Source organism: Nyctibius grandis, chromosome 1 (genome assembly GCF_013368605.1).
Source record: "Nyctibius grandis isolate bNycGra1 chromosome 1, bNycGra1.pri, whole genome shotgun sequence".
Classification (NCBI taxonomy): domain Eukaryota; kingdom Metazoa; phylum Chordata; class Aves; order Nyctibiiformes; family Nyctibiidae; genus Nyctibius; species Nyctibius grandis.
This window is the reverse complement of record NC_090658.1, coordinates 104,157,533-104,184,541: the sequence shown is the minus strand read 5'-3', so window position 1 is coordinate 104,184,541 and position 27,009 is coordinate 104,157,533. Positions and strand designations below refer to the sequence as shown.

General features: G+C 42.5%; 1 protein-coding gene across 11 annotated transcripts in view; it reads right to left on the bottom strand.

The window, feature by feature from the left end:
* Nucleotides 1–27,009, bottom strand: part of DST (dystonin) — a 326,171-nt gene that overhangs the window by 216,160 nt on the left and 83,002 nt on the right. For all 11 annotated transcript variants that reach the window (XM_068410532.1, XM_068410453.1, XM_068410484.1 and 8 more), the window contains one exon: nucleotides 1,759–1,820. In XM_068410532.1, coding sequence (XP_068266633.1) covers nucleotides 1,759–1,820 — 62 coding nt within the window. The remainder of the gene's footprint in view (nucleotides 1–1,758; nucleotides 1,821–27,009) is intronic.

Genomic DNA, 27,009 nt, shown 5'->3' with positions numbered 1-27,009 from the left:
AAGGACTGGTCTCCAAAAAAAGCTTCAGATAGGCTTTTCTGCTTCCCACAGAAATTAAAATTGCATCTTTAAAATGCATCTTTAATACAGAAAAAGATCATAGCCTCTATAAACACAGTAACAATTATCTTCAAATAGAAGAAGAAATGCCTGATGGTTAATCTGGAGATTGCATTTTGCTGCCATAGTACTGGCAATCTTCCTGTATGTTTTTTTCTTTAAATCTAATTTGCCTGAAGTACTGGACAATGGATACATTTCTCATATTGCAAATATGAGGTAAAAATCCAGAAAGGGAAGGCTGCAGCTCTGCTGCCTCTTGTCTTTTCTCATCTGCAAGGACATGGGGCCACTCAGGTATTTCACGATTACGGTGAGGAGATGTCTACATAGAAGGGGTCCTTGGAGCAGCTGTTTCTACGCAGCAAGATTCTTTTGTGTCTAGCAAATCCACAAAGGAAAACCTATTGGTATGAGCAGTATTAAAAGCCATTCTGCCACTCCAGGCTCATCCTGCCCACAGAAAGGTTGTGCATAGCCACTGCTGCACAAGGGCTGATGTCATGACCACTCCTGATGGCTCAATCATGGTGGGAAGGATCAAAAGACCACTCTGGAAGAGAGGTCTCTTGCTAAAGACAAAACTGGGACCAACTTCACATCTGGACTTTGCTAGATCCCCAAGTCATGCCATTTCCAAGAGCTACCCTGGTTTCAAATTTTTAAAAGATGTGAAACCAGAATTCTGCATCTTCTAAAGGTCTGAAGAGCCAAAAAAAAACAAAAAAAAAAAGTTGATTTTAAACATCCCTGAAGAAATATCGTTCTGCTTCAGTGTCCAATATTTCTCAAATACCTACAAGTACAGCCACAAGAGTAAGTTGCTCCTAAAAAAAAAAAAAAAAAAAAAAAAAAAAAACCACAAACACAAGCAAATCTTTCCAGCAGTGTCTGAACATTATACTCATTAATTAAATCTCAACTCTGATAGTTTGCAGATACCTTTTTATTTAATGTGACTTCTACATGAATTCTACCTCTGAATTAAAAAAAAATAATAATAAAAAAAAAATCAAAGCAAGTTATGTTAAATAATCATATAATCTGTTTCTCCAGAGAAATGTCTGGGCTAGACAGCTGGCACTGAAACAGCAGATTAAATTTAGAACTGAAGGGCCATGCAGTGAAGGTGAACTCGTGGCTTTTAGATCTCTGTTGACTAAAAGCTGCACATGTTGTTAAAATGATGTGCTCTGTCCCTGAGGCAAAGTTCTCTGCTATTCAAAAGAAAGATATTGAAAAGTTACTTTCACCCCTAGAAAGCCTCTATTTCAAATCCACGAGCAGCATACTGATGCCACAGGATGATCTAGAGCTACCCTTCCAAAGGTCATTTCCCTGTCCTCAACATGGTACTTAAAAAAAAATTACATTTTTTTCATTTGCCTTAGCTGTGGCGCTACAACCATGAGAGTCTAATGCCAGAAAAGAGTCAAGCTTTGTAAAAAGAAATAACGTCCCTTAAACTTTGACTCATTTTAATTTCAATGCAAGTATTCAAATAGATCACCTTGGGATATCAAGACAGCAGCATTTCAACTCCCTCATGACTCCTCAAAGTACATGCATAAATGTCACAATTTAAGATCTTCCTTATTATATGTAACACAGCTGCATCCTGAAATCAAACATTTAGTAAAACATACAATCACTGTTGTAGTCATCAGTCATCCAGACATCACAGAAATAACAACTGACCTTCATAAGATGCTGATTTATCCATTTTGTGAAGGTCTTCTTTTGTACTTTGTCCCGCTCATCTGTAGGTAAAAAAGAAAAAAGAAAAGGGTTTTCAACAGCTCTACAAATGATGCAAAAGATTTTTTTTATGGACAGCTTTGTAAAACTAGCATTCTAATAATGTTTAAAAACAGAATAGCCTGTAAAAGCTCTGAAATGTCTAATTAAAATAACAGCACGCAAATGTTTTTGCAGTACATCACAGCATGTCATGCAAAAGTTTCTTGAGCAGAAGCTCCAGGTGAGTTCCTCCAGGGCAACAGCCCCGCTGGTACCATAGCAGCACTACTAACAAAAAAGCCTAGAAACTGCCTAGAAAAAGTCGACTGTTCCCTAAAATGTACTAAAATGATCAAGGCAAACTTTTAAGAGCTATATCTACTACTTATAGCCTCTAAAACCTAACTAATTATTAAAGTATTTACCAACAGAAAATCTCTTACTACTCTTACTCTGGCTTTTTTAATCACTATGCTTTTTGACTGGAATATCACCCTTGTTTCAACACGCAAGGATGAACTACAGCTTCGGTCAGAGAAAGGACCCTCTTTCTTTTAACCCTCTATAATACAGACATGGATGTTCACTAACCCAGATATGGGACCCAGCCACTGCCAACAGTTCACTCCTTGGCATGGTAGTTAGCATCAATGATTGCCCACAAAATACTGAAAAATCACAGAATCATAGAATTGTTTTGGTTGGCAAGGACCTTTCACAGAATCACAGAATGTTAGAGATTGGAAGGGACCTTGAAAGATCATCTAGTCCAATCCCCCTGCCGGGGCAGGATTGCCTAGACCATATCACACAGGAACGCGTCCAGGCGGGTTTGGAATGTCTCCAGAGAAGGAGACTCCACAACCTCTCTGGGCAGCCTCTTCCAGTGTTCAGTCACCCTCACCGTAAAGAAGTTCTTCTTCAAATTTAAGTGGAACCTCCTGTGTTCCAGCTTGCACCCATTGCCCCTTGTCCTGTCAAGGGATGTCACTGAGAAGAGCCTGGCTCCATCCTCATGACACTTGCCCTTTACATATTTATAAACATTAATGAGGTCACCCCTCAGTCTCCTCTTCTCCAAGCTAAAGAGACCCAGCTCCCTCAGCCTCTCCTCATAAGGGAGATGTTCCACTCCCTTAATCATCTTCGTGGCTCTGCGCTGGACTCTCTCTAGCAGTTCCCTGTCCTTCTTGAACTGAGGGGCCCAGAACTGGACACAATACTCCAGATGCGGCCTCACCAGGGCAGAGTAGAGGGGGAGGAGAACCTCTCTTGACCTGCTAACCACACCCCTTCTAATACACCCCAGGATGCCATTGGCCTTCTTGGCCACAAGGGCACACTGCTGGCTCATGGTCATCCTGTTGTCCACTAGGACCCCCAGGTCCCTTTCCCCTGCGCTGCTCTCCAACAGCTCTGCCCCCAACTTGTACTGGTACATGGGGTTGTTCTTGCCCAGATGCAGGACTCTACACTTGCCCTTGTTATATTTCATTAAATTTCTCCCCGCCCAACTCTCCAGCCTGTCCAGGTCTCTCTGAATGGCTGCGCAGCCTTCCGGCGCGTCAGCCACTCCTCCCAGTTTTGTGTCATCAGCGAACTTGCTGACAGTGCACTCTAATCCCTCATCCAAGTCATTAATGAATATATTGAATAGAACTGGTCCCAGAACCGACCCTTGCGGGACTCCGCTAGACACAGGCCTCCAACTGGACTCTGTCCCACTGACCACTACTCTCTGGCTTCTTTCCTTCAGCCAGTTCACAATCCACCTCACTACCCGATCATCTAGACCACACTTCCTCAGTTTAGCTGCGAGGATGCTGTGGGAGACCGTGTCAAACGCTTTACTGAAATCGAGATAGACCACATCCACAGCTTTACCATCATTTATCCACCGGGTTACATCCTCATAAAAGGCTATCAAGTTGGTTGAGCAAGACTTCCCCTTGGTGAAGCCATGCTGAGTGCCCCTAATGATCCCCCTATCCTTGATGTGCCTAGAGACAGCACCAAGAACAAGTTGCTCCATCACCTTTCCGGGGATGGAGGTGAGGCTGACCGGTCTATAGTTACCCGGGTCCTCCTTCTTGCCCTTTTTGAAGACTGGAGTGACATTCGCTTTCCTCCAGTCCTCAGGCACCTCTCCCGTTGCCCACGACTTAGCAAAGATGATGGAGAGTGGCCTAGCAATGACTTCCGCCAGCTCCCTCAGCACCCGCGGGTGCATCCCATCAGGGCCCATGGATTTATGGACGTCCAGGTTGCTTAATTGGTCCCTGACCCAGCCCTCATCAACCAAGACAGATTCCTCCTCTATCCTGACTTCTTCTGAGGCCTCAGGGGTCCGGGGCTCCTCAGGACAGCCTCCAACAGTATAGACAGAGGCAAAGAAGGCATTCAGTAACTCCGCCTTCTTTTTATCCTCTGTCTCCAGGACCCCCACCTCATTCATCAGTGGGCCTACATTGCCTCTAGTGTTGGCTTTACCTGCAATGTATTTGAAGAAGCCCTTTCTGTTGTCCTTGACCTCTCTTGCAAGGTTTAATTCCAAGCAGGTCTTAGCTTTCCTAGTTGCCTCCCTACATCCTCTGACAACAGACTTATATTCCTCCCAAGTGGCCAGCCCCTCCTTCCACGATCTGTACACCCTCTTCTTCCACTTGAGTTTGCCCAGCAGTTCCCTGTTCAGCCATGCAGGTCCCCTGGTACCCTTCCTTGACTTCCTACCTGTTGGGATGCTCTGATCTTGAGCTCGGAAGAAGCAGTCCTTGAATGCTAACCAACCTTTAAGATCATCAAGTCCAACTGTTAACCCAGCACTGCCAAGCCCACCACTAAACCACATCCCTAAGCACCACATCTACATGTCTTTTAATTACCTCCAGGGATGGTGACTCCATCACTTCCCTGGGCAGCCTGTTCCAATGTTCAATGAGAAGAAACAAGAAAAGCAATAGACTCAGGATAAGAAAGCATCCCATTTATGGATGGGAAATATATACATGTATTCTACACAGTCACGTTAGGGAAACACTAACAGTCACTTCAGTACAAGAGTCATCTCCACAAATGGAGGTATGGTCACTAGCCAGTACAACTGCTACAGAACCCATTCGCAGTCTCGGAGCTCCCCGGAGCAGGAACTGTAGCGCATTACGATCAGGACCATCTGTGCAAGCCTAAAATAGCAAGATCCCTTAAGACCCCGTACCACAAAACTGCAGCTGTTTCATTGACTTGGGCTCTTTGTAGTGTGGCTGAGAATGAGCAATGAGCTCAGGTAGCAAAACAATACTCCCGCAGCTACTGCCATCACTAGAAGACCGAATCAGATCTGGTATTTTACATTAAAAAAATACTGTTTTCAGATTGGTCAAAGGTAACATAAGTAATTTAAAAAAAAAAAAAAAAAAAAAAATCATCACAGAAGGTCCATATTCATGGACTTTCAAGGCTCTGGTGTGATACTGAGGTCTTTCAAAATGGCAATGAGATCGTACAAGAGTCCATCCTGGGCCAAACTGGGCACCATATGCTGTTCCTAGCAGTAGTGAGTGTCCTGGTTTGGCTCAAACCAGGCCAAATAGTCTTAGAGAACCCAAGGTCACTGCTTATGAGTAAAGAGCCGAAGGGGGTTGTACCTGCAGGGAGTAGTGGACGGGGCAGGTGACCCAGGATTGACCAGCAAGGTATTCCATCCCATACATGTCATTCTCACTTTCCTGTTTATCACTAACCCACTGCCTCCTGGAGGTGGGGCCCAGGAGGGAGGGGCCCTCCTGTCTCCCACTGATTGGTACCAGCTTTGCCAAATCTCCAGTTAAAAGCCTGCAGGTGTGATGGCAGTGGAGCTTTTGCATTTTGCCCTCTGCCCGTGCTGGGTGGAGCTACTGCATTTTCCCCTCTGCCCGTGCTGGGTGGAGGTACTGCCTTTTCCCCTCTGCCTGTACTGGGGGGAGCAATTCTGCCTGAGGAGGATTTCCAAGCTCTTGATCTTGGTTTTGTACATATTTGTATATATTTGGTTATTTCTATTATTATTGTTATTATATTCTTTTTCATTATTCTAGTTTATTAAAACTGTTTTAACTTTCCAACCCATAAGTCTCTCTCCCTTTTCCCTTTCCCTTTCCCTTGGGGGGGGGGAGAGGGTTAACAGAGAGCATCTGCCACCTGGTTAATAGCTGGCCCAGCTTTAAACCGTGACAGATTTATTGGCGCCCAACGTGGGGCTCGAGAGAAGTTCCAACAGGTTGCTCTGATAAGTTGAATCCTGGCTCTGGTGGGAGGAAACCCGGAGAGCTCAGCTGAGAGAATATCAGATTTCTTCCTTTGAGATTTACAAGGGGTTGGAAAGTTAAAACAGATAGTGAAGATGGTGATGTCATTTTTGAATGCTGTGTTATCTCATCTTTTTATGGAGTTTCTTTCACAATTGAGTATTGCAATGATGCCTTACCTGCCGTGGGCACTGTGTTATTGCTTGCTTCTTATGAATGTTTACATGCAGTTTAGCAGTGGGCGCTGGTCGAAATGTATTGTTTTGGTATGGGGTTTGATACTGATTTATGCTGTGATAAACTGGGCAGTTAATATTCCGATCTCTTATCTCTATGACACAATGATGGGCAGCTTTAATCGCGAATCAGTAGCAGCGACTTCATCTGCACGCTCCAGGCGTCCTTTAGCTGATTCTGTTAATGATTACACTTCCAGTTTTACTTTGGGAAATAGTACCTTCTCCTTTTCTGCCAAGCTGATTCCACTAGATTTTGCGAAATTAGGATGGTGCTGTCTAGGTGGCATGTTTTTATTTTTGGTTGTCCTGAATGTGTTTCTGATGTGGGATAAGATTAAATATCGGTGCAGGGACAGTTGTAAGTGTTATGCAGCCACCTCAGATCCTACAGTGTGTACTGCCGCTACAGCCTCAGATCCTACAGTGTGTACTGCCGCTACAGCCACTAAACCCACTGAAACCTCGGCAGCCTGTACCACAGCTGCTACACCCCCCAAGATGGCCACTGTAGCTACTCAGACTCTCAGCACTCCCAAGACAGCCACTGCATCTACTCAGACTCCAACATCTATCGAATCTCTGCCAATTGCTCCTGTAACCAGGAAGAAATACCAAAAGAAATCAGCTCGTGAAGTGAAGGATGATGACTCAGAGCCTTCTAAGGCAGAGCCATCATATGACCCAGGTGAGGGCCCTTCTCAGGCAGAGTTAGGGCCTGACACAGATGGGGGTTTCCTCGATCGTCCTTTTAAAGCAGACCCATCACAGAAGAAAGGTCCTTCTAAAGCAGAACTATCACAAGAGGACTCGGACGTAGAGATAACCTACCACTCCTTATCCCTGAAGGACCTGAGAAATATAAGGAAAGACTTCAGCCGTTATGACAGTGAACCTATTATTACCTGGTTGCTCCGATGCTGGGATAATGGGGCAGACAGCATGCAATTGGATGGCAGAGAAGCCAGACAGTTGGGATCCCTGTCCAGAGATGGTGGTATTGATAAAGCGCTCGCAAGAAAGTCAAACACTGTCAGTCTCTGGAGGCGACTCTTGTCAGCTGTAAAGAGCAGGTATCCCTATAAAGATGATGTTATGAGCCACCTAAGCAAATGGACCACTATAGAAAAAGGTATTAACTACCTTAGAGAACTGGCTGTGCAAGAGATCATTTATAGACACCCACGGGACATTGTAGATCCTGTAGATCCTGATGAAGTGGAATGCAACCGATCCATGTTCCGGAAGGTTGTGAAGAATGCTCCACCGACATATACCCATACATTGTCAATATTAGTATGGGGAGAAGATGATATGGCACATTCTACTGTGGGCGAAATGGCTAACTGTATGCGACAGTATGAAGATAGTATTTCTTCCCCACTGCAGGCACGCATCTCGGCTGTGGAAAAACTGACTAAGGAGAACAAGGACTCATTTAAACAACTGTCAGACAAACTGTCCATGATCGAGAATAAACTTGACTCTCTACCTACACAGGCGCGTGTTGCAGCTGTTAAGACAAAACGTTCTCCTACAGGACCAGCTCAAAGGAAAAGGAACACATCACGAGGTATCCTGTGGTTTGCCCTGCGTGGTTATGGGGAGGATATGAGCAGATGGCATGGACAACCTACCAGTACCCTACAGGCACGAGTACGTGAGTTGCAAGCTAAAAGAAATACCAGAGAGAATTTTTCTAGGAGGATGGCTGCTCCAGTTACCAGTGAGCAGGACCCCAGTCAGGGGAGATGGGCCTCAAATCACTTTTTCCCAAGTGTGAATAGGAGAAATGAAGGTCCAGTCCCTGTGAGCAGCATGAATCCATTTCTTAATTAGGGGGGCCCTGCCTCCAGCCAGGTGGAGGAGAGGGACAACCGGATTTATTGGACTGTGTGGATTCGATGGCCTGGCACATTAAAACCACAAAGGTATCGAGCCCTGGTAGACACTGGTGCACAGTGCACCCTAATGCCATCGGATCATAAAGGGGCAGAATCTATCAGCATTTCAGGAGTAACAGGAGGATCTCAAGTGTTATCTGTATTGGAGGCCGAAGTGAGCCTAACTAAAAATGAATGGAAAAAGCACCCCGTTGTGACTGGCCCAGATGCTCCGTGCATCCTTGGCATAGACTACCTCAAGAGAGGGTATTTCAAGGACCCAAAGGGTATAGATGGGCCTTTGGTATAGCAGCTGTAGAGACTGAGCACATTAAACAGCTGTCTACCTTGCCTGGCCTCTCAGAAGATCCTTCTGTTGTGGGGTTGCTGAAGGTTGAAGAACAACAGGTGCCAATTGCTACTACCACGGTGCACCGACGACAATATCGCACCAATCGAGACTCCCTGATCCCCATTCATAAACTGATTAGACAATTAGAAAATCAAGGAGTGATTACCAAGACTCGCTCACCCTTTAATAGTCCTATATGGCCAGTGCGAAAGTCTGATGGAGAATGGAGATTAACTGTGGACTATCGTGGCCTAAATGAAGTTACGCCACCGCTGAGTGCTGCTGTGCCAGACATGCTAGAACTTCAATACGAACTGGAGTCAAAGGCAGCCAAGTGGTACGCCACCATAGACATTGCTAATGCCTTTTTCTCTATTCCTTTGGCACCAAAGTGCAGGCCACAGTTTGCTTTTACCTGGAGAGGTATCCAGTACACCTGGAATCGACTGCCCCAGGGGTGGAAACACAGTCCTACTATTTGCCATGGACTGATCCAGACTGCACTAGAAAAGGGTGGAGCTCCAGAACATTTGCAATACATTGATGACATCATTGTGTGGGGTGATACAGCAGCAGAAGTTTTTGACAAAGGGGAGAAAATAATCCAAATTCTTCTGAAAGCTGGTTTTGCCATAAAAAGGGGCAAGGTCAAGGGACCTGCCCGGGAGATCCAGTTTTTAGGGATTAAATGGCAAGATGGGCGTCGCCAGATCCCGATAGAGGTGATCAACAAAATAACAGCAATGTCCGCACCAACTAACAAAAAGGAAACACAAGCCTTCTTAGGTGTTGTGGGTTTCTGGAGAATGCATATTCCAGATTACAGCCAGATTGTACGCCCTCTTTATCAAGTGACCAGAAAGAAGAATGATTTTCAGTGGGGCCCTGAACAACGACAGGCTTTTGAACAGATTAAACAAGAGATTGTGCATGCAGTAGCCCTTGGACCAGTCCGTACGGGACAAGATGTTAAAAATGTGCTCTACACCTCAGCTGGGGACAATGGTCCTACCTGGAGCCTTTGGCAGAAAGTGCCAGGGGAGACTCGAGGTCGACCCCTAGGATTTTGGAGTCGAGGATACAAGGGCTCCGAGGCCAATTACACTCCAACTGAAAAAGAGATACTGGCAGCATATGAAGGAGTTAGAGCTGCTTCAGAGGTAATTGGTACTGAAGCACAACTTCTCCTAGCACCTCGACTACCAGTACTAGGCTGGATGTTCAAGGGTAAGGTTCCCACTACCCATCATGCAACTGATGCGACGTGGAGTAAATGGATTGCATTAATTACGCAGAGGGCTCGAATAGGAAACCCTAATCGCCCAGGAATCTTAGAAGTAATCATGGACTGGCCAGAAGGCAAAGACTTCGGAATGCCACCAGAAAAGGAGGTGACACGTGCTGAAGAAGCCCCACCATATAATGAACTACCAGAGGATGAGAAGCAGTATGCGCTGTTCACCGATGGATCCTGCCGTCTTGTAGGAAAGCATCGGAAGTGGAAAGCTGCTGTATGGAGTCCTATACGACGAGTCACAGAAGCTACAGAAGGACAAGGTGAATCAAGTCAATTTGCAGAAGTAAAAGCCATCCAGCTGGCTTTAGACATTGCTAAACGAGAAAAGTGGCCAAGGCTGTATCTTTATACTGACTCATGGATGGTGGCAAATGCCTTGTGGGGGTGGTTAAAGCAGTGGAAGCAAAGCAACTGGCAGCGCAAAGGGAAACCTATTTGGGCTGCTGAATTGTGGCAAGATATTGCTGCTCGGCTAGAGAAACTAGTCGTGAAGGTACGTCATGTAGATGCTCACGTACCTAAAAGTCGGGCAACTGAGGAACATCGAAACAACCAACAAGCGGATCAAGCTGCTAAAGTGTTCCAAATAGATTTGGACTGGGAACACAAAGGTGAACTATTTTTAGCTCGGTGGGCTCATGACACTTCAGGTCATCAAGGGAGAGATGCAACATACAGATGGGCTCGTGACCGAGGGGTGGACTTAACCATGGACTCTATTGCACAGGTTATCCATGATTGTGAAACATGCGCCGCAATTAAGCAAGCCAAACGGTTAAAACCTTTGTGGTATGGGGGACGGTGGTTGAAATATAAATATGGGGAGGCCTGGCAAATTGACTACATCACACTCCCTCAAACCCGCCAGGGTAAACGCTATGTGCTTACCATGGTGGAGGCGACCACCGGATGGTTGGAAACATACTCTGTGCCCCATGCCACTGCCCGGAACACTATTCTGGGCCTCGAAAAGCAAATCTTGTGGCGACATGGCACGCCAGAGAGAATTGAGTCGGACAATGGGACTCATTTCAAAAACAGTCTCACAGACAACTGGGCCAAAGAGCATGGCATTGAATGGGTATATCACATCCCCTATCATGCACCAGCCTCTGGGAAAATTGAACGGTATAATGGGCTGTTAAAAACTACCCTGAAAGCAATGGGGGGTGGAACCTTTAAAAACTGGGATAAACATCTGGCAGAGGCTACCTGGTTAGTTAACACCAGGGGATCTATCAATCGAGCTGGCCCTGCTCAGTCAGACCTTCTACATACAGTAGAAGGAGATAAAGTCCCGGTGGTGCATGAAAGGAATCTATTGGGAAAAACTGTCTGGATTCTTCCTGTAACGGGCAAAGGTAAACCCATTCGTGGGATTGCTTTTGCTCAGGGACCTGGATGTACTTGGTGGGTGATGTTGCAAGATGGTGAAGTCCGATGTGTCCCTGAAGGTGATCTGATTCTGGGTGAGACTACTTAAGTCTGAACTGTATGTTGTTGTTGCATAAGTGTCTTTCAGGTTAAGACAGTGTTGATGAGACCGGAACTAGCTTCATCAAGTGGCGTCCAGTAACCTCCTCGAGTCTGACATCTTTAACCTGCAACCCGTGGGCACGAACCATGACGAAAGAGAGACTGCTAGCCAGAGAGACTGCTGAGAGACTGCTAGCCAGATGGAAACCCACAATCCTGAACCAAATGAACTTGATGGACTTTTTGCATAAAGATGAATCATAGACTAGTGATATGTATATATATATTTGAAAATGAAAAGGTAGTGGTGATCTGAGTATGACATGAATGGTATGGAATAAGGGGTGGAATGTCCTGGTTTGGCTCAAACCAGGCCAAATAGTCTTAGAGAACCCAAGGTCACTGCTTATGAGTAAAGAGCCGAAGGGGGTTGTACCTGCAGGGAGTAGTGGACGGGGCAGGTGACCCAGGATTGACCAGCAAGGTATTCCATCCCATACATGTCATTCTCACTTTCCTGTTTATCACTAACCCACTGCCTCCTGGAGGTGGGGCCCAGGAGGGAGGGGCCCTCCTGTCTCCCACTGATTGGTACCAGCTTTGCCAAATCTCCAGTTAAAAGCCTGCAGGTGTGATGGCAGTGGAGCTTTTGCATTTTGCCCTCTGCCCGTGCTGGGTGGAGCTACTGCATTTTCCCCTCTGCCCGTGCTGGGTGGAGGTACTGCCTTTTCCCCTCTGCCTGTACTGGGGGGAGCAATTCTGCCTGAGGAGGATTTCCAAGCTCTTGATCTTGGTTTTGTACATATTTGTATATATTTGGTTATTTCTATTATTATTGTTATTATATTCTTTTTCATTATTCTAGTTTATTAAAACTGTTTTAACTTTCCAACCCATAAGTCTCTCTCCCTTTTCCCTTTCCCTTTCCCTTGGGGGGGGGGAGAGGGTTAACAGAGAGCATCTGCCACCTGGTTAATAGCTGGCCCAGCTTTAAACCGTGACAGTGAGAAATGAGTATTCGGGAACAAATGCAAAAACAAGACAAGCAAAAGCCTGTGAAGCCTTTGTATACTCCTCCCTTATGGGACTCACAGACTTTCTACATGCTTATACCTATCTTTGCACTTGAGAGTCGTAGATGCATTTTTTCTGTTATTTTTTTCAATCCTTTTTTAATACACCTGTAAGTTTTGCAGCCACAGTTCACTGTGGCAATGATTTCTTCAGGTAGCATGTGTAGTGTACGTTAGCTCTGTACAGAATACCTGCTGTTCCCTAAATGCCTCTTCCATGCCACTCAAGATCTCCCAAGCTTCTGGCATATGCTTTTTCCCCCCTTCAGAGCTCCACGGTCTCTTATTCTAGTTGAGGACCAAAAAAAAGAGGATTAAGAGACAAACTGAAGAGCAAAGTAGCAGTGTTGGGTAGAAAAATCTGGCAGATTAAGAAAAACTTTTGCTATATATTCATTTTCCTACAGCCTTCATCTAGGTAAGATGGCATTTCCAACAACAGTAATTTATCCTAATAAGGTGGAAGCTCTGGTTTGACATATGTGGAAAAGAAAAAATCTCGGAAATAAAAGAAATACAGAAATACTTTCACTCATAACTGTTCCATTATGGATAGTTGTGTTAAAAGCAACACAAGTTTTCCCAACTGCAGAAGTTAATATTCTGGCCTACAAGTGTACAATGTGTCTTTTTTCCTACCTAAGGCAGCTCAGCTAGTTTTAACTAGCTACCACAGAAGTTTACACTTTGGGAAATGTTACCGTGACAACAGTAGAAAAAAAAAAAAAAAGGTTAAAAAATCCACGTCCTTGTATCTTTTTAGAACATGCAGTGACTATTAATTCCAATTCTATTTTCAATTAAAATGCCAACATAAGTAAAAAAAGTGATGCTTACTACCCATGTTCGTCTTATATATGCACCTATTACACATACACTCATAGAAACACTCTGTACCTGTTATTGTACCTTGTACAAATGTGTAACAAGGAGGAAAGCCATCATTTGTCATGTTGTGAAAAACACCAGGATTAAAGGGGAAAAAAAAACCCAAAAAAAACAGTACAACCAAAACACCACACTTGCGATTTTTAATGAAAAAAACAAATGCTTCCAGAAAAGCAAACACACGCTAGTAGGAAAACACAGTGCAACAGTATTCAGTGTGCTCGAGCTCAGAGCAGAACATACCAAATAATTCGCCGAAATGAAGTCGAAAATGGGCCACTTACTACAAAAGAAGCACCAAATGAGGGAAGGAAACCCACTGAAAGCCCCTTGGGAGAGCTTCCCCCAGGGACAGCAGCCCTGCCACCCCAGCAGCACGCAGTACTGACCCATGCAGCACATTACTGCCACCAGCTTTGCACTCCGGTCCTTCTCATCTTCAGCAAACTCTCTCATTCTTCCCTTCAAAACTTCAGGGCTTCTTTTCTTTTGAGGGAAAGGAGAGCCAAGGAGTGACCAGGCCTTCTCCCAGCTGACAGAAGGTAGCAACTCCCCTTTTTTAAAAAAAACAGGAACAAATAGCCCATCTGCTGTCACAGCAAGTAAAACTGCAAGTCCTCTGGATTTAACTCAAAGTAAGTAGAAAATTAAGCATCTATGTTTGTTTGTTTTCAACTTTTAGGTGCATTAATACACATTTGAGTACAGTTGTTGAGCTTTTCAAACCAGGAAGTCTATTTTTTTTTCCTCTACCAGCAGCGAGTAGCAAGGAAAGAGCATCACCGTGAAACGAGCAGTGCTGTTTAAGCCCAAGTAATTTAAGAGTACAGGTGAGGCAGGAGCTGCAGGAAGAAAACACATCTTCCTAGATCATCTGATCTGTAGATCATCACAATAAACCCTCAATGGCTAATTAATCAACTTGAGCTTCTCTGCTTTTTTACCTGTTATTGCAGATGTTATTCTGATATATCAGACGTACAAACTGAAAGTCTCTTATGATTTATATGCCTGGAAAGTACCTCAACAAAACCTCTCCAGCCTTAATAGACTGACACCTACTTTACAAACCTACACTACAACACAGCAGCATCGGAAGAGGCCTCAGATTAGAAAATCTGGATTTAAAAAGCAGTTGCCCCAACTAAGGTATCTCATTCCACATTCTTGTAATTCCTCAATCCCAAGGATAAATTCAGGGGCCAGATCCTTCTAACATGGATGTCCCCTGCCACAAATCCCTATCACTTGCATGGATCACGGTGTCTCCAAACTAGTCCAGTTTTCCAAGAGGACAGGTTTCCTACCAGAACTACACCAAAGGCATTGACACCTCACGAATGCTCTCCTAGGGAGAAGCTGCTGAGTGGTCCTCTCTGCCTGAAGGCAACCTGAAATTATCTCTGAGTAACCACACCAGATGCCACCAAGCTTGAATGAGCAGAACACTGCGCTTGTCTCCACGCTGACGTGAGGAAAGGCAGGAGAACAAAACCCTCATTTTCTAGATGAGCTGCAAATTTCTGCGCTTCTTTCTTCATTCTAATGGTGCAAATATCAAAGTCTGGAGTTCTTCCACCTAGTGACAGACTTGCAAAAAAAAACCAAAAAAAACAAAACAAAAAAAAAAAAAAAACCACCTCTTCTTAGGCAGCTTTTTGCATTGCTAAGTTACGTTTGCTTCTCTACCGATATTTGTTTGCCTACATGAATGGCCAGATAGGCAACAGGTTTTTCTACATTCAGCCAGGTATTTACAAAAGCCCTGATAGGGGTTATTCCTTACTCATGTACAAATACACTAGTTCTTCTGCACATATTGTTGCTATTTACAATACCTGTTTATATTAAAGTCAAAAAGCTGTGTTAAAAGAACAATGTTAAGGTTGCGAAGTGAAGCACTCAAAAATGGAGTTAAAACAGGAATTAAAACTGGCTGTGAAACCTTAACACAATCCTCTTGGAAATATGCCCTATGATATTTAATTAAATTATCATTTATTGTTTTTTATGAGACCACTGTCTACTGCACAGAAGAGATGCTACTCATTTAAGGAATAGTTATTCAATAATGTATTTCATGTTGTTGTTGAATATGGAGCACCAAACCTAGTCATTGTTCATTTTTCAAGCTCTGAAGACAGAATTCATTTCATGACAGGTTTTCCTCTGGTATTCCTAACTATAGTGATCGAGCGCATAGTATGGAATAATCTCTTATCCAGAACTCTGAGGAAAGAGGCAATTATTCCCATTTTGCATAGAAGGGAAGAACAGAAAAAAGGAAGATATTAACAACCAGGTACTAAGATGCTGACAATCCAATTTTTTAGAAAAGTCTTAGGTTTAAAGGTTAGTTTTCATCAAGTTCTGTTGCTCAGCACTTCTGCAAACTATACCCTGGTATCTCAAACATTACACTGAGGAAACAGAGCGTAATTAATGTATGATCTCTTGGGAAAACATTTTTTTTATGACATTCACCCAGAATCATAAAGCTATATAAGAAACAGGGGACAAATCCAATTCTCCAGTCAGTGCTTATATGTCTTATCTAGGAGGCCTTCCTCTCTGCTCCTGCAAACTCAACCTTAACTCCTCACATGCCTTCTATATCTATACCAATTATTCATTCTCGCTGATTAATTAAGAACTAGGGGATATCCAAGAAACCCATCAGCATCTGAAACAGTCTCTGGGAAGGTAAAATCTCAGTTCAAACAAGTAGAATTTGGAAAGTTAAAGCTACAGGAATTTCCACAGGGAAGGGTTGAATATCCTTACAAATAGGTGATCTACCAGCTTTCATGTCATCAGTGGGTATTCTTAATTGTGGTTGGTTTTAAAGCACCCCTACCTGTAGGCCGTGTGTACCAATTTGGACTATCTGAAACAATGACTCTCTGAAAGCTACCCCTGTTACAAAGAACTGGGATTATCCTTGTTCCTGTACAGTATCTCAAACTAGACAAATTTAAAAATGAATAAACTAGAACTCTAACATATAATAAAGTGTATAAGTACAGACTTATGCTGTGAACTGCGTGCTATTGCAACAGATTTTCATTAAGGCATACAGGATATAAAAGCCTACATACTTCTGCAATGACTTCTGATAATTAAAAAAGAAATTATATCCTTCCTGCTATAAAAATATCGAGGCTGAATTAGCATTCATGTTTTAACAAGATGACAACTACGGTGAGGACTTGCAGAAATGCTTAAAAAATTCCGGAAATATAAACTCAGGGGCCTCCTATGTGAATTTCTGCATCTCCAACTGCATGAGCATAGTCGAGAGAAACATTGAGTCTGCAAGCGTTTCAGTTCCAGGACCTGCTTTTGTGGGGTCAACATCTACTGTACGAGAAGAACTACAGGAAAACAGGGAACTCCCAAGTTATTTTCAACAGTCTCAAACTTTACCAAACAAACAACAAAAAAAAATCTCTATGAAATACTTAATTTAGTCACCCAGAACTAGAACAGCAATATACATTTAGTGTTTGTCATGAAAGATTAGCTTCTCAGCTAAAGGATCTCTACTAAGTTCTTGTTATCCTCACTCCCAAAAGTCCTGGATAAATATGACAGTTTTCTCAGAGTAACTAGCTCACCTGACAACTCAGCTTTTTCTTAGGCATTTGCTTCCTCTAACAGAGAGTATTTTGCTACAGATAGTGCTTTATGTTTTCTATTTCAAAAGAATACTTCATGCATTTTAATATATAATGCTGCTACTCTTACATCAGCTGTTCTTGACAAGGAGATATTCGTCAAGTTTAAACCAACATTTTATATTTTACAACCTTTGTCATTTTTTTAAATTTTATCAGCTTCCCCTGGATTTACGAAATCAGACCTGATAACATTTCTTGTTTATGGCCTTGTTGGTGTTCACATATCAGAATAGCTTGGGGAATAGTGCTAGCAGTTTGCAGGAGCTTGCCTTGGAGACAGCATCACATTACTTCTTTTTTCAGAAGGACCGAATGGAGGCCTTGTCAGCCAAATACAAAATAAGAGGATAACTGGAGACAGACTGGTGGTCCACATGTGAGAAGGAAGAATTAAAACCAGACATATACATAGTTTAAGAGCCTAGATAGTGAAATCTGGATAAGAGAATTCAGGATCGACATAATGATGGGGTTTCACCCAGCTGGAATAACTGTCAAAAAATCAAGACGCTGCAGGACAGACAAGGATTCTTAACACAAAGGAAATATCCTACTATTTAAGAAATGAAAGCGAAAATGAATGCTGTTAGGCATCCATTAAGTAAAGCACAAACTCTTGAAATGCACTACCTAATTGAGGCTCACTTCTTAAAAATTATGACAACCTAAAACCCTCTTTTAAAGTCTTATTTCACTCAGGTGAAATACCTTCATTTCTCTTTCCCACTTACTGCTTATTGCCATCACTTCTTCCTTCGTGACAAGCTTCAATTCCAACTCACCTAGCTCACAGATACGAAGTTTCAGCTACCACTGACGTGTTCCACATATGTACAAAGGGGCATGAATGATGCTACCGTTGCACATATACAAATGCAGCTTTTCAGAGAGAAAGATAGGGCACAAAGTGCTTCTTTCTCACTACGTTACTCCCAAATGTCTGAAATTTGGAACTGATGCAGTGCCACAGAGGAAGTTAGGTTATGCAAGAAAAACATCCATCAGCAACCAGAAAAATCTAAGGGAAAGTGCTCAAACCCAAAATATTTCTACTTATGTTTAAACCCCGTAAGAAAAACTTCTATTATGTGCTGGTGTTCCCATCACTGTTCACAGTATTTTTCACCACAAACCACCCAAGGGTGGGAAAAGTACCACTAGATCCTTCTCCTGCTTCTACCAAGGCATCTACTACCAGCCACTGGCAGAGAAGGACACTAGTGAGGCGAAACTCTGGGCTTCCCCCATGTGTCTCACTATCAACTGCTACCCTCACAAATAGAAACACTTGGCAATTGGCATCATCTGACCTGCGTTTTTCCAGAAAACGTATCCCACTCAATTACTGCCTCCTCTGACAATGTCTGCATTGACTTGCCAAGGTTCTTGCAAAAGCATGGCTCCTCTTCTGCATACTCCTATCAGGTAAGCCATCAACTCTTACAAAGCTTCATCTCGTATGTCATGTCAGATCACATATGCGCATAGTTATGGAAGCAATTCAAATTTACTCCTGTCGTGAGCTTTGCATTGTTAATTTAAATAGCAATGAAATATGAACATAAGTTTAGGTCTTCTCAAGTCTTCTGGTTGCTCCAATTATTCTGTGAAGAATTTAAGTCTCTCCCCACTTCGGATTCCTCTCCTCTGAAAAACAATCAAATTTCTTACACACTGGGGTGAAAGGTCACATACACAGTTGGTCTGATTACAAGGATGAATCAGGATAAAAGTTTTCCCCATTTATTCTAAAATCTGATGCTCTACTTTTATTAAACTGTGAAATACATGCATCAAGAGCTGAACTAGAAATTATGTGTTATTCCTGGAGTTACAGTCAAAAAAGACCAAACTCAGACCTCACTGAAGTGAGCAGCTAACCTTTACTAAGTAAAGCCCCCATTGGCTTCTGTGTCATTAGGGTTCAGCCTTCATGACATAAAAAATATTTAGGATCTCTGATATATTTTTCCAACAGAATATTTTTATTTCTGTCTTTCACAAAATAGTGTTGCAAATTTTACTTGCCAGATCATTTCTATGGGTATGCACTTAGCTGTAAAAACACAAAATGTTTTCTGAAAAAGTGTTCTTTAAAGAAATGAGCAATGCAATTCGTAGGCAGAACATGAACTAAATTTGACGACAGACTGGAAAGTGCTCAATTTTATAAAAGTGGCAGGAAAAAACATACTAAAAATGACAAAGACTGAAAATAAACTGGGTAACTTCAGCATTTTATTTTGCATTACATGCCGTCATCCCTTAAGTGGGCTTCCCAATAAAGTTGTCTTGATTGCAACAGCTGCAAACAGAATCCAAAGATACCACTCTTTCAGCTGCGTTTTATGCATGTTTGTTCACTCATCTCCAGTAACCCACTTCAGCAGCTTCCCAGCCTTGCAAGTGAAGCAGTGAAACAATGTTGCAGATTAATCGGTGGAAAGACCACTTAAAATACTACAGGAGTTTAATGTTGTGATCTGGAATGATACTTATCTTTGAAACTCTGCAATTCTTCGTAACTAAATACCAGGATAACCTGTTTGATTAATATGTCTATTTATTAAAATGGATAGAACAGACCACAAAATCTGAAATTAATTGCTTTGATATGTTAGCAGTATTACTTGCAATGAAATTAAAAGGCTTGCAAAATAAAAAAAAAAGTCTTTAGTCACATGTAAACTGTTTTATTTGCTCTGTCATTGGCTCTTGTAAAGGGCTTCATAAAATACAGCACTCTGTCTGGAAGATACGTTGCTACTCTGCTGTAAAATGAAATGCAACATTTAGACTTGTATCCCCAAAGCAACCTGTTAATTAATTAGATGGGCTTATCAGGACTCAAATAACAGAGTCATCAATAAAATTGTAACATTAGCTGCACCACCCCTTCCAGCTGTACACACACAGGAGTTTTTCATGTATTGTTTCTTAAACAAAAGACCCAATTCTATATGCAAAAAAAAAAACCACACTTATTTTTAAAACAAGCCTACAGAAACTTGGAAATTTCATTGACCACTTTCCTTGATTACCACACAAACCCAGAGTCAGAGCTGAAGTGTTTCAAATACATTGTGTGCTTCACCAGGAATACTTAGAGTCTTAATCCACTTTACAAAGACTTAACTAACAAAGCAACTTTTTCATTCATGTGAAGAGAAACCAGCTGATTGAACTGCCATGCTGAGATGTGCAAAATGATGTTGAGTAGGAAAACAGGAACATCATTTACTTATAGAATGAGATGTGACTGCTTTTCAAATATAGTGATGCTATACAGAATATACAGCTGTACAAACATCTGGAAAAGCACTGGAAAGCAACTGGAAACTGCATTCGTGTTTAACAGCATGGGGCGGGGGGGGTGGGGGGGTGGGGAGGGAAGGAGAGGGGGGGCAAATCTACCTGGGCAGGCAGGTAGTTCCAATCATCAAATTATCTTTCCCATCTTAAATGCTTATTCTAGATTTAAGATAGTCTAAAGCATGTAAAATGCTGAGCATTTATCCAGCTTCTGCATCTCCCCATTTAACGCAGACTTACCATACATATTCACCGTCTATATTAAAATGTATCTCTGCCTTTAACTTTCACAGAGAGCCGTGAAAGCTTTGGTATGATCACAAAATTCCTGCTCCTTATGAAACACTCTACCTATGCTAATAAAGGAGGTAAACCACATAATTTCTCTATGTGGCTACACTGGTGCTATTAAGTTAAATGTAAAAGCTGTGAACTCAGGATACAGAGAAAGGAGTAACAGTGCTAATTTAGTCACATAAAAATTATCCTGAAATAATTATCACTCTTTCTTTAAGTGAATTTCCACACATAAACAACCAATTAAAATGACATATTTTATTCAATGATCTGTTTCCTTCCCATATTCACAGCAGCAATAAAGTATCAGTTGAATCATCCATGATAATAATGCAAAAACAATTTATCAAGTCGTGTGATAATACTAAAGCTTATTGAACAAAGAGTCAGTGGGGCTTAGGGATGATGTAAGGGCAGGAACCCATTTCTTCATTGAACTTACTAACCACATAAATGCCCCTTCCCATCTGATCTAACTGCACTGCCAGAGCCAGCTGGTTAGGGATTCTACTCTGTGGTGCAGGCACCAACATAGTGCTGGAGAAGCTGGGATGCCTTTGCTCTCCTAATCCCCTGGAGTCTGGGTAACCTCTAAACTCACCCCAACACATATTTTAGCCATACTCAAAGGTCTGTGGACCTCTGATGACTTCATGTTCATAGCAGCTCCATGCTGCACCATAGATAAGAGAAGTGCCACCACAGATGGAGATTTTAAGGTTTCAAGGAGAAGAAAAGGTCACTTCTGAGAAGTCATTGCCATGCATAAAGAGCAGCCGATACAGAGCAATACAAGAAAAAAAGGCAAAGGGAATTTTGAAAATGACACTGTCAGAAGAACAGGAAAATTTAAGGAATGAGAAATGATAGGGCAGAGAGGGCTGTGAGTGGTACTGGAGATAAAGACAAGCAGGTTGTACATTTTACAGTGGAAGAAGAGGATTCCAGGACAGCAATATAGGAAGATATTTAGTGAAAACATATGTTGAAATGACTGGTTAAGCTCGGCATCTGAACTAGGATAAAGATGGATCCTATGGCAGTCAGTACAAGACTCGGATCTCTCTGGAGGGCAGCTTACGCTGCACGCACAGAAAGGCAAGGTTTCAGAGGCACTCTGTAGTCTGAAGCTACAGAATAAGAGCCCAAGAGAGAAGTCATGTGTTTCAGCCTTAGTGACTGGTAAGCGCTCTCAACAGTGATAAAAAACATGATAAATGGTGATTCAACTTGAGGAATTTTGTGTATCAATATGACAGGGAATTTAATTTTGGCCATATTTCACCCAAGGGGTGGCAAGGCAAATGGGAGATACAACTGAGATGGGGCAAAACATAGCGAATCAGCTTCACAGATGAAATCATGAGGATGGATGGGACTGCCCAGAAATACCTAATGGGAGATAAGGCCAACAAGAAGCCATCATGATCTCAAATGAGTAAGGAAAAGAATGATAAGGAGAATTTCCTTATAGGAAAAGCCACTGGAACAACCAAAAAGAGAGAGAAAAAGCAGGGGAGGAAGAGGAGTGCAGTTAATTGCTTCAGAATAGTCACAGAGGTCAAACAAGGTGAGGAAGGATTTTAAAAAAGGAAAGTGAATACAAAGCTCTGAACATGCCAAAACATTCCATCGGGGTGTTAAACAAAACAGTGACGTGTAAAATCACAGCTAAATGCTGGATTTTCTATGTGTATTATTTAAATATAATACGTAAGTACAATATTTAATTAGAATCATAGAATCATTTTGGTTGGAAAGGGCCTTTAAGATCACCAAGTACAACCGTTAACCTAGCACTACCAAGTCCACCACTAAACCATGTCTCTAAGCACCACATCTACTTGTCTTTTAAATACCTCTAGGGGTGGTGTCTCAACCACTTCCCTGGGCAGCCTGTTCCAATGTTTGATAACCCTTTCAGTGAAGAAATTTTTCCCGATATCCAAATCTAAACCTCCCCTGGCACAACTTGAGGCCATTTCCCCTTATCCTATCATTTATAACCTGGGAGAAGAGACTAGCACCCTCCTCGCTACAACCTCTTTTCAGGTAGTTGTAGAGAGCAATAAGGTCTCCCCTCAGCCTCCTTTTCTCCAGACTAAACAACTCCAGTTTCCTCAGCCGCTCCTCATAAGACTTGTGCTCTAGACCCTTCACCAGCTTCATTGTCCGTCTTTGGACTCTCTCCAGCACATCAATGTCCTTCTTGTAGCGAGGGGCCCAAAACTGAACACAGTATTCGAGATGCAGCCTCACCAGTGCCAAGTACAGGGGGACAATTACTTCCCTAGTTCTGCTGGCCACACTGTTTCTGATACAAGCCAGGATGTTGTTGGCCTTCGTGGCCACCTGGGCACACTTCTGGCTCATATTCAGCCAGCTGTGGACCAACACCCCCAGGTCCTTTTCCACCAGGCAGCTTTCCAGCCACTCTTCCCCAAGTGCAGTGCATGGGGTTGTTGTGCCCCCAGTGCAGGACCCGACACTTGGCCTTGTTGAACCTAAAATTATTTAAACAAAAAGCTAATGAGCAGGAGCACATTGTGCAATTGTTCTTATTTTCTTGAGTTTAAAGATGAAAGGATTGCAAAGCTCTAAAAATTACAGCCAAACTAAGTACATCATGAGCAGAAAGCTGAACCAGGTTCCAGAGCAGAACAGTTACAGGTGAAACATCTGCTAACAGCAATGCTCTGCTTCACCAAAGCTCCTCAACTGGAACGATTTCTACTGCCAGTAGTGTGAGGTGGCCCTTCCTTAGAAAAAGCAACACTTGGGTTATGGTTCAAACTACATCTGGACACTGGTGAATGTCCCTGGTGTCACACCGACTGACACTTCTATACTAGCACTTCTCAACTTCCCTTCATAAAGAACGCTTGCTTAGTGACACTACTTACAATCAACCTTGCTGTGAGGGTCAAAGCACTACCTGAAAAACATGAGTTTTTCAAGAGAGAGGCAAGGGATTCTAAGTGAGACACAAAAGCATGGCAGCTTCCCTGCCCAGGCAGTCTAACACTGCTTTTAAAAACTGCACGAAGCTACTAAATATGTTCTTCCATGATCAGTGACACCAAGGACAGCTGATTTCCTGTAAGTCAATTGACATTGGTCTGAGAAAGTGCAAGATATCAAGTGCGCTTAACGCTTCTCCTACAGGCAGGGCAGTGAGGAAGGAGCAAGGCTCTTCCTTTCTCCCTCTCCCTCCCACGGCCTCACCTGCGGGTTCTCTGGTGTCTTATAAACGGAGCCATATGAACTCTCTAACACCTACATCCAAGTGCTACTACTCATATAAAATGCAAACAATTCAAAAAGGGTTTATGTGAGCCTAAGGAAGTATTTATTCACAAAAGCCTTTTGGATACTGAAACAAAGCTGGGGGAGCTCCCCATCAGAAGAATCCAGCTACCACATGAACTCTGGTGTTGTCAGAGCTCTAAAGATTTGGATCAAACATCTACACCTACTTTACTCATGCTCTATTTCCTATGCCTTTCTGTCTACATAATTTTAAGAAATTCCTCCTTTTGGCTATTTTATTACCTATGCTTTTTACAGCATAAACACTTTTTGAGCTGTGTCATGAACAAAACCTTTTTCATCACCCAGAAATAAAACCAGCAGCATCCCCCAGCAACTGAGCTAGCTCATATTAAAATATCTCCCTTTGTTCTCATGAACCCAACAACAAACCCAACGGACACTCCAAGTATTGAACTGGAAAGTTAGCCTGGAAGAAAAACACTTCAATCACTTAAAATGACAAACTCTTGGTTTTGCAATTTGTACAATTAACATTTTTAATCCATTTCATACCCTTTGTAACTGTTAGTCTTAAATTACTAAGCCATTTGAGCATTTTCAGTAAAAGGCAAAGGCAAAAATCAATCAAGTTTCGTTGCCAGACACAATGTGTACGTATACTACATGTTTTCAACTGAAGAGAAGCTTCAATTATCTGAAATGCTTGTGCCCACAAGCTGGGCATCCATGAAGTTACAGTTTGAAGGGGCTTCCAGCATCCTTCAGATCTGGAGAACTGGAAGTATAGAGAAGGTTTGTGTATCTTGTCATACCTTTACATCATAGTTTTACTCTGACAAATTCCAGTAGAAACTGTACTGACACACTAGCTAACGCAAGCTTGCTTTCCAAAATCATTGTACCTTCAAACCCCAAAAGGTCCTTCTTTTGAATTTAGCCACCTAGCCAGAAGTGTAAACGTACTCAAGAGTTCACATCAATTATTACATGAAGTGAGTGCACTTGTACAACACCTCTCTTCCAGAAGCAACTGTACTCATTTATGAGCCCCACCTCCCCCTGCTCTGAAATAATTAAGCCTTTTGAGCCTTTCATCCCCAAAGGCTTCAAAAGATTTCTGTAGCCAAATTTTCAGTTACTGTCTTACTCATGCGTTTTAAAAGCCATACGCCATATTTTCAACTCAGCAAAACATAAATTATTCACTGAAACCCTGATGGCCAATTTCTGTTCTCACAGGACTAAAAATATGCATATGCTGACTTCAGTGGTAGCTGATTTTCTTCAGCCCTGTAATTCAATTTTGTGTTACATTTCATTTAGTCTCATTGGAGGAGGATGGAAAACAATACGGTAGAACACAGAAAATCATGGTTTTCTCTTGGAACTCTGAAATATATAATAATGCACTTCAAGCTTACAGACAAAAATTACTTTGTAGGTAGATAGAAATAATGAAAAATGTAACTAGAATGCAAATATTTCAGAAAACTCTGAGTCCTGGGAAGAACACTAGATCAGAATATAGACTGACCTGTAACTTGATTACAAAAATAACCACTAAGTTAGCTGCTGTGATGACTTTATTCCATGTTCATCTGGCTCTCTCTTTAAAAGGTCTATACTCAATAGGAGATTTGTGCTATAAGAGGAGATGAAACACAACCTTAAGTCTAACGTGCTCTGAGACAGACGGCACAAACACAACAGAGACAGGATGACAGCAAGTGGGGCAGACTGAGTGACATGCCACCTGCCTGTCCCAGGCAAGGGGATTGATTACCACCACCAGGGTTGCCAGACCATAACTTGCCTCTCCGTCCAAGTTAGAACATATTTTTAGTCTTTACAAATATTACTGGACTATAAACAGATTTTGTTCTAATAGCTTTTTATTATTATTATTGCAATATAGAAATAACAGTGCTTTTATACCCAGAGATCTAACATTCTAAAAGCAGAAATCTTATGCTAACTAAGAACAACCATGAAACCTCAAGAACCTTGGTTAGCGCATGACCTGAAGAACTTGCACACTGACACATGCCAGGCATGCGCCAGGTCAAGGAGGGTCCCTGGCTCATGAGGTTGCATGACAGAACTGATAAAAGGAAACCAGGTGACAGGAACGACCACAGAGGAGGAAAGGGGTTTCCAGAAGAACCCACAGCAGGAACCGTGCTAAAGAAAACCGACCCAAGCGTCCAGCTACGGAGCTGATTTGCATTCTCACCTACAGTGTTGTTATTCAAATGGGAAGGAAACACAGCCTTAAGACAGCCAGATGGACAAAGTTACCAACAGCGGTAGAGCCAGACCCAGCCCCCTGAAACCAAGAGCAAACTTCAGTGAAGGTTAACAGCATGAGGACTGGGTTCAGCAGGTCTGTTTTAGCTTTGCACTCTCGTATGTCACCATGGTATTTGGGGACAAATCAAAGTTGTGTCTTTTATATGCAGCGACACATACAAGAAACACCACAAACAGAGTTTGTTAGGCCAAACTGGCTGTTTTGCAGCTTGCAGACATGGCCAGGGCCGATCTGGCCAGAGGGGATATGGGAGGGCACAAAGGAGGTTGGGTTATGGCACCCAGTCACATAGATCAACCACTGAGTATCAAGCTCCCTAGCTGAACTGCTGTATTACCCAAGGTACCCTACTAAAAGCAAGCTCAGGTGCCACCTAAGAGTCCCGAAAAGTCTCTCGGACCTTTAAGGGGAGGAGCTTTTTTTCTTTTTTTAAAGCTAAGAGCCCAAAGCTCGGCTTGTATGCCTCAAATAGTTACTGTCTGAGATTAAAGGATCAAATGAATTACTGTCTGAAATTACTGTAACGAAATAAGATACAGTCTGCTCGGTCACAAGATGTGACTACTTGATTTTACAGTACTGCAGCAGCAGTGTGACTACAACTTTGGGTGAAGAGAAATTTATTTTCAATTGAGTGGGATTTTGTTAACAACTGGCTTGCTCTACACATAAGATTTGTTCTACACTCTCTGCAGCAAATTCAACCTCACAAAATTTGTATTCTTTCATACAAAGGACAGCTACAGAGAGATAACAGACCTGATTAAATGATCCCCTAGAAAATCAGGAAGATTTTCTGCTAATAAAAATGAAGAAGGTATGAATGAAACTTATCTTTGGCAAAGATG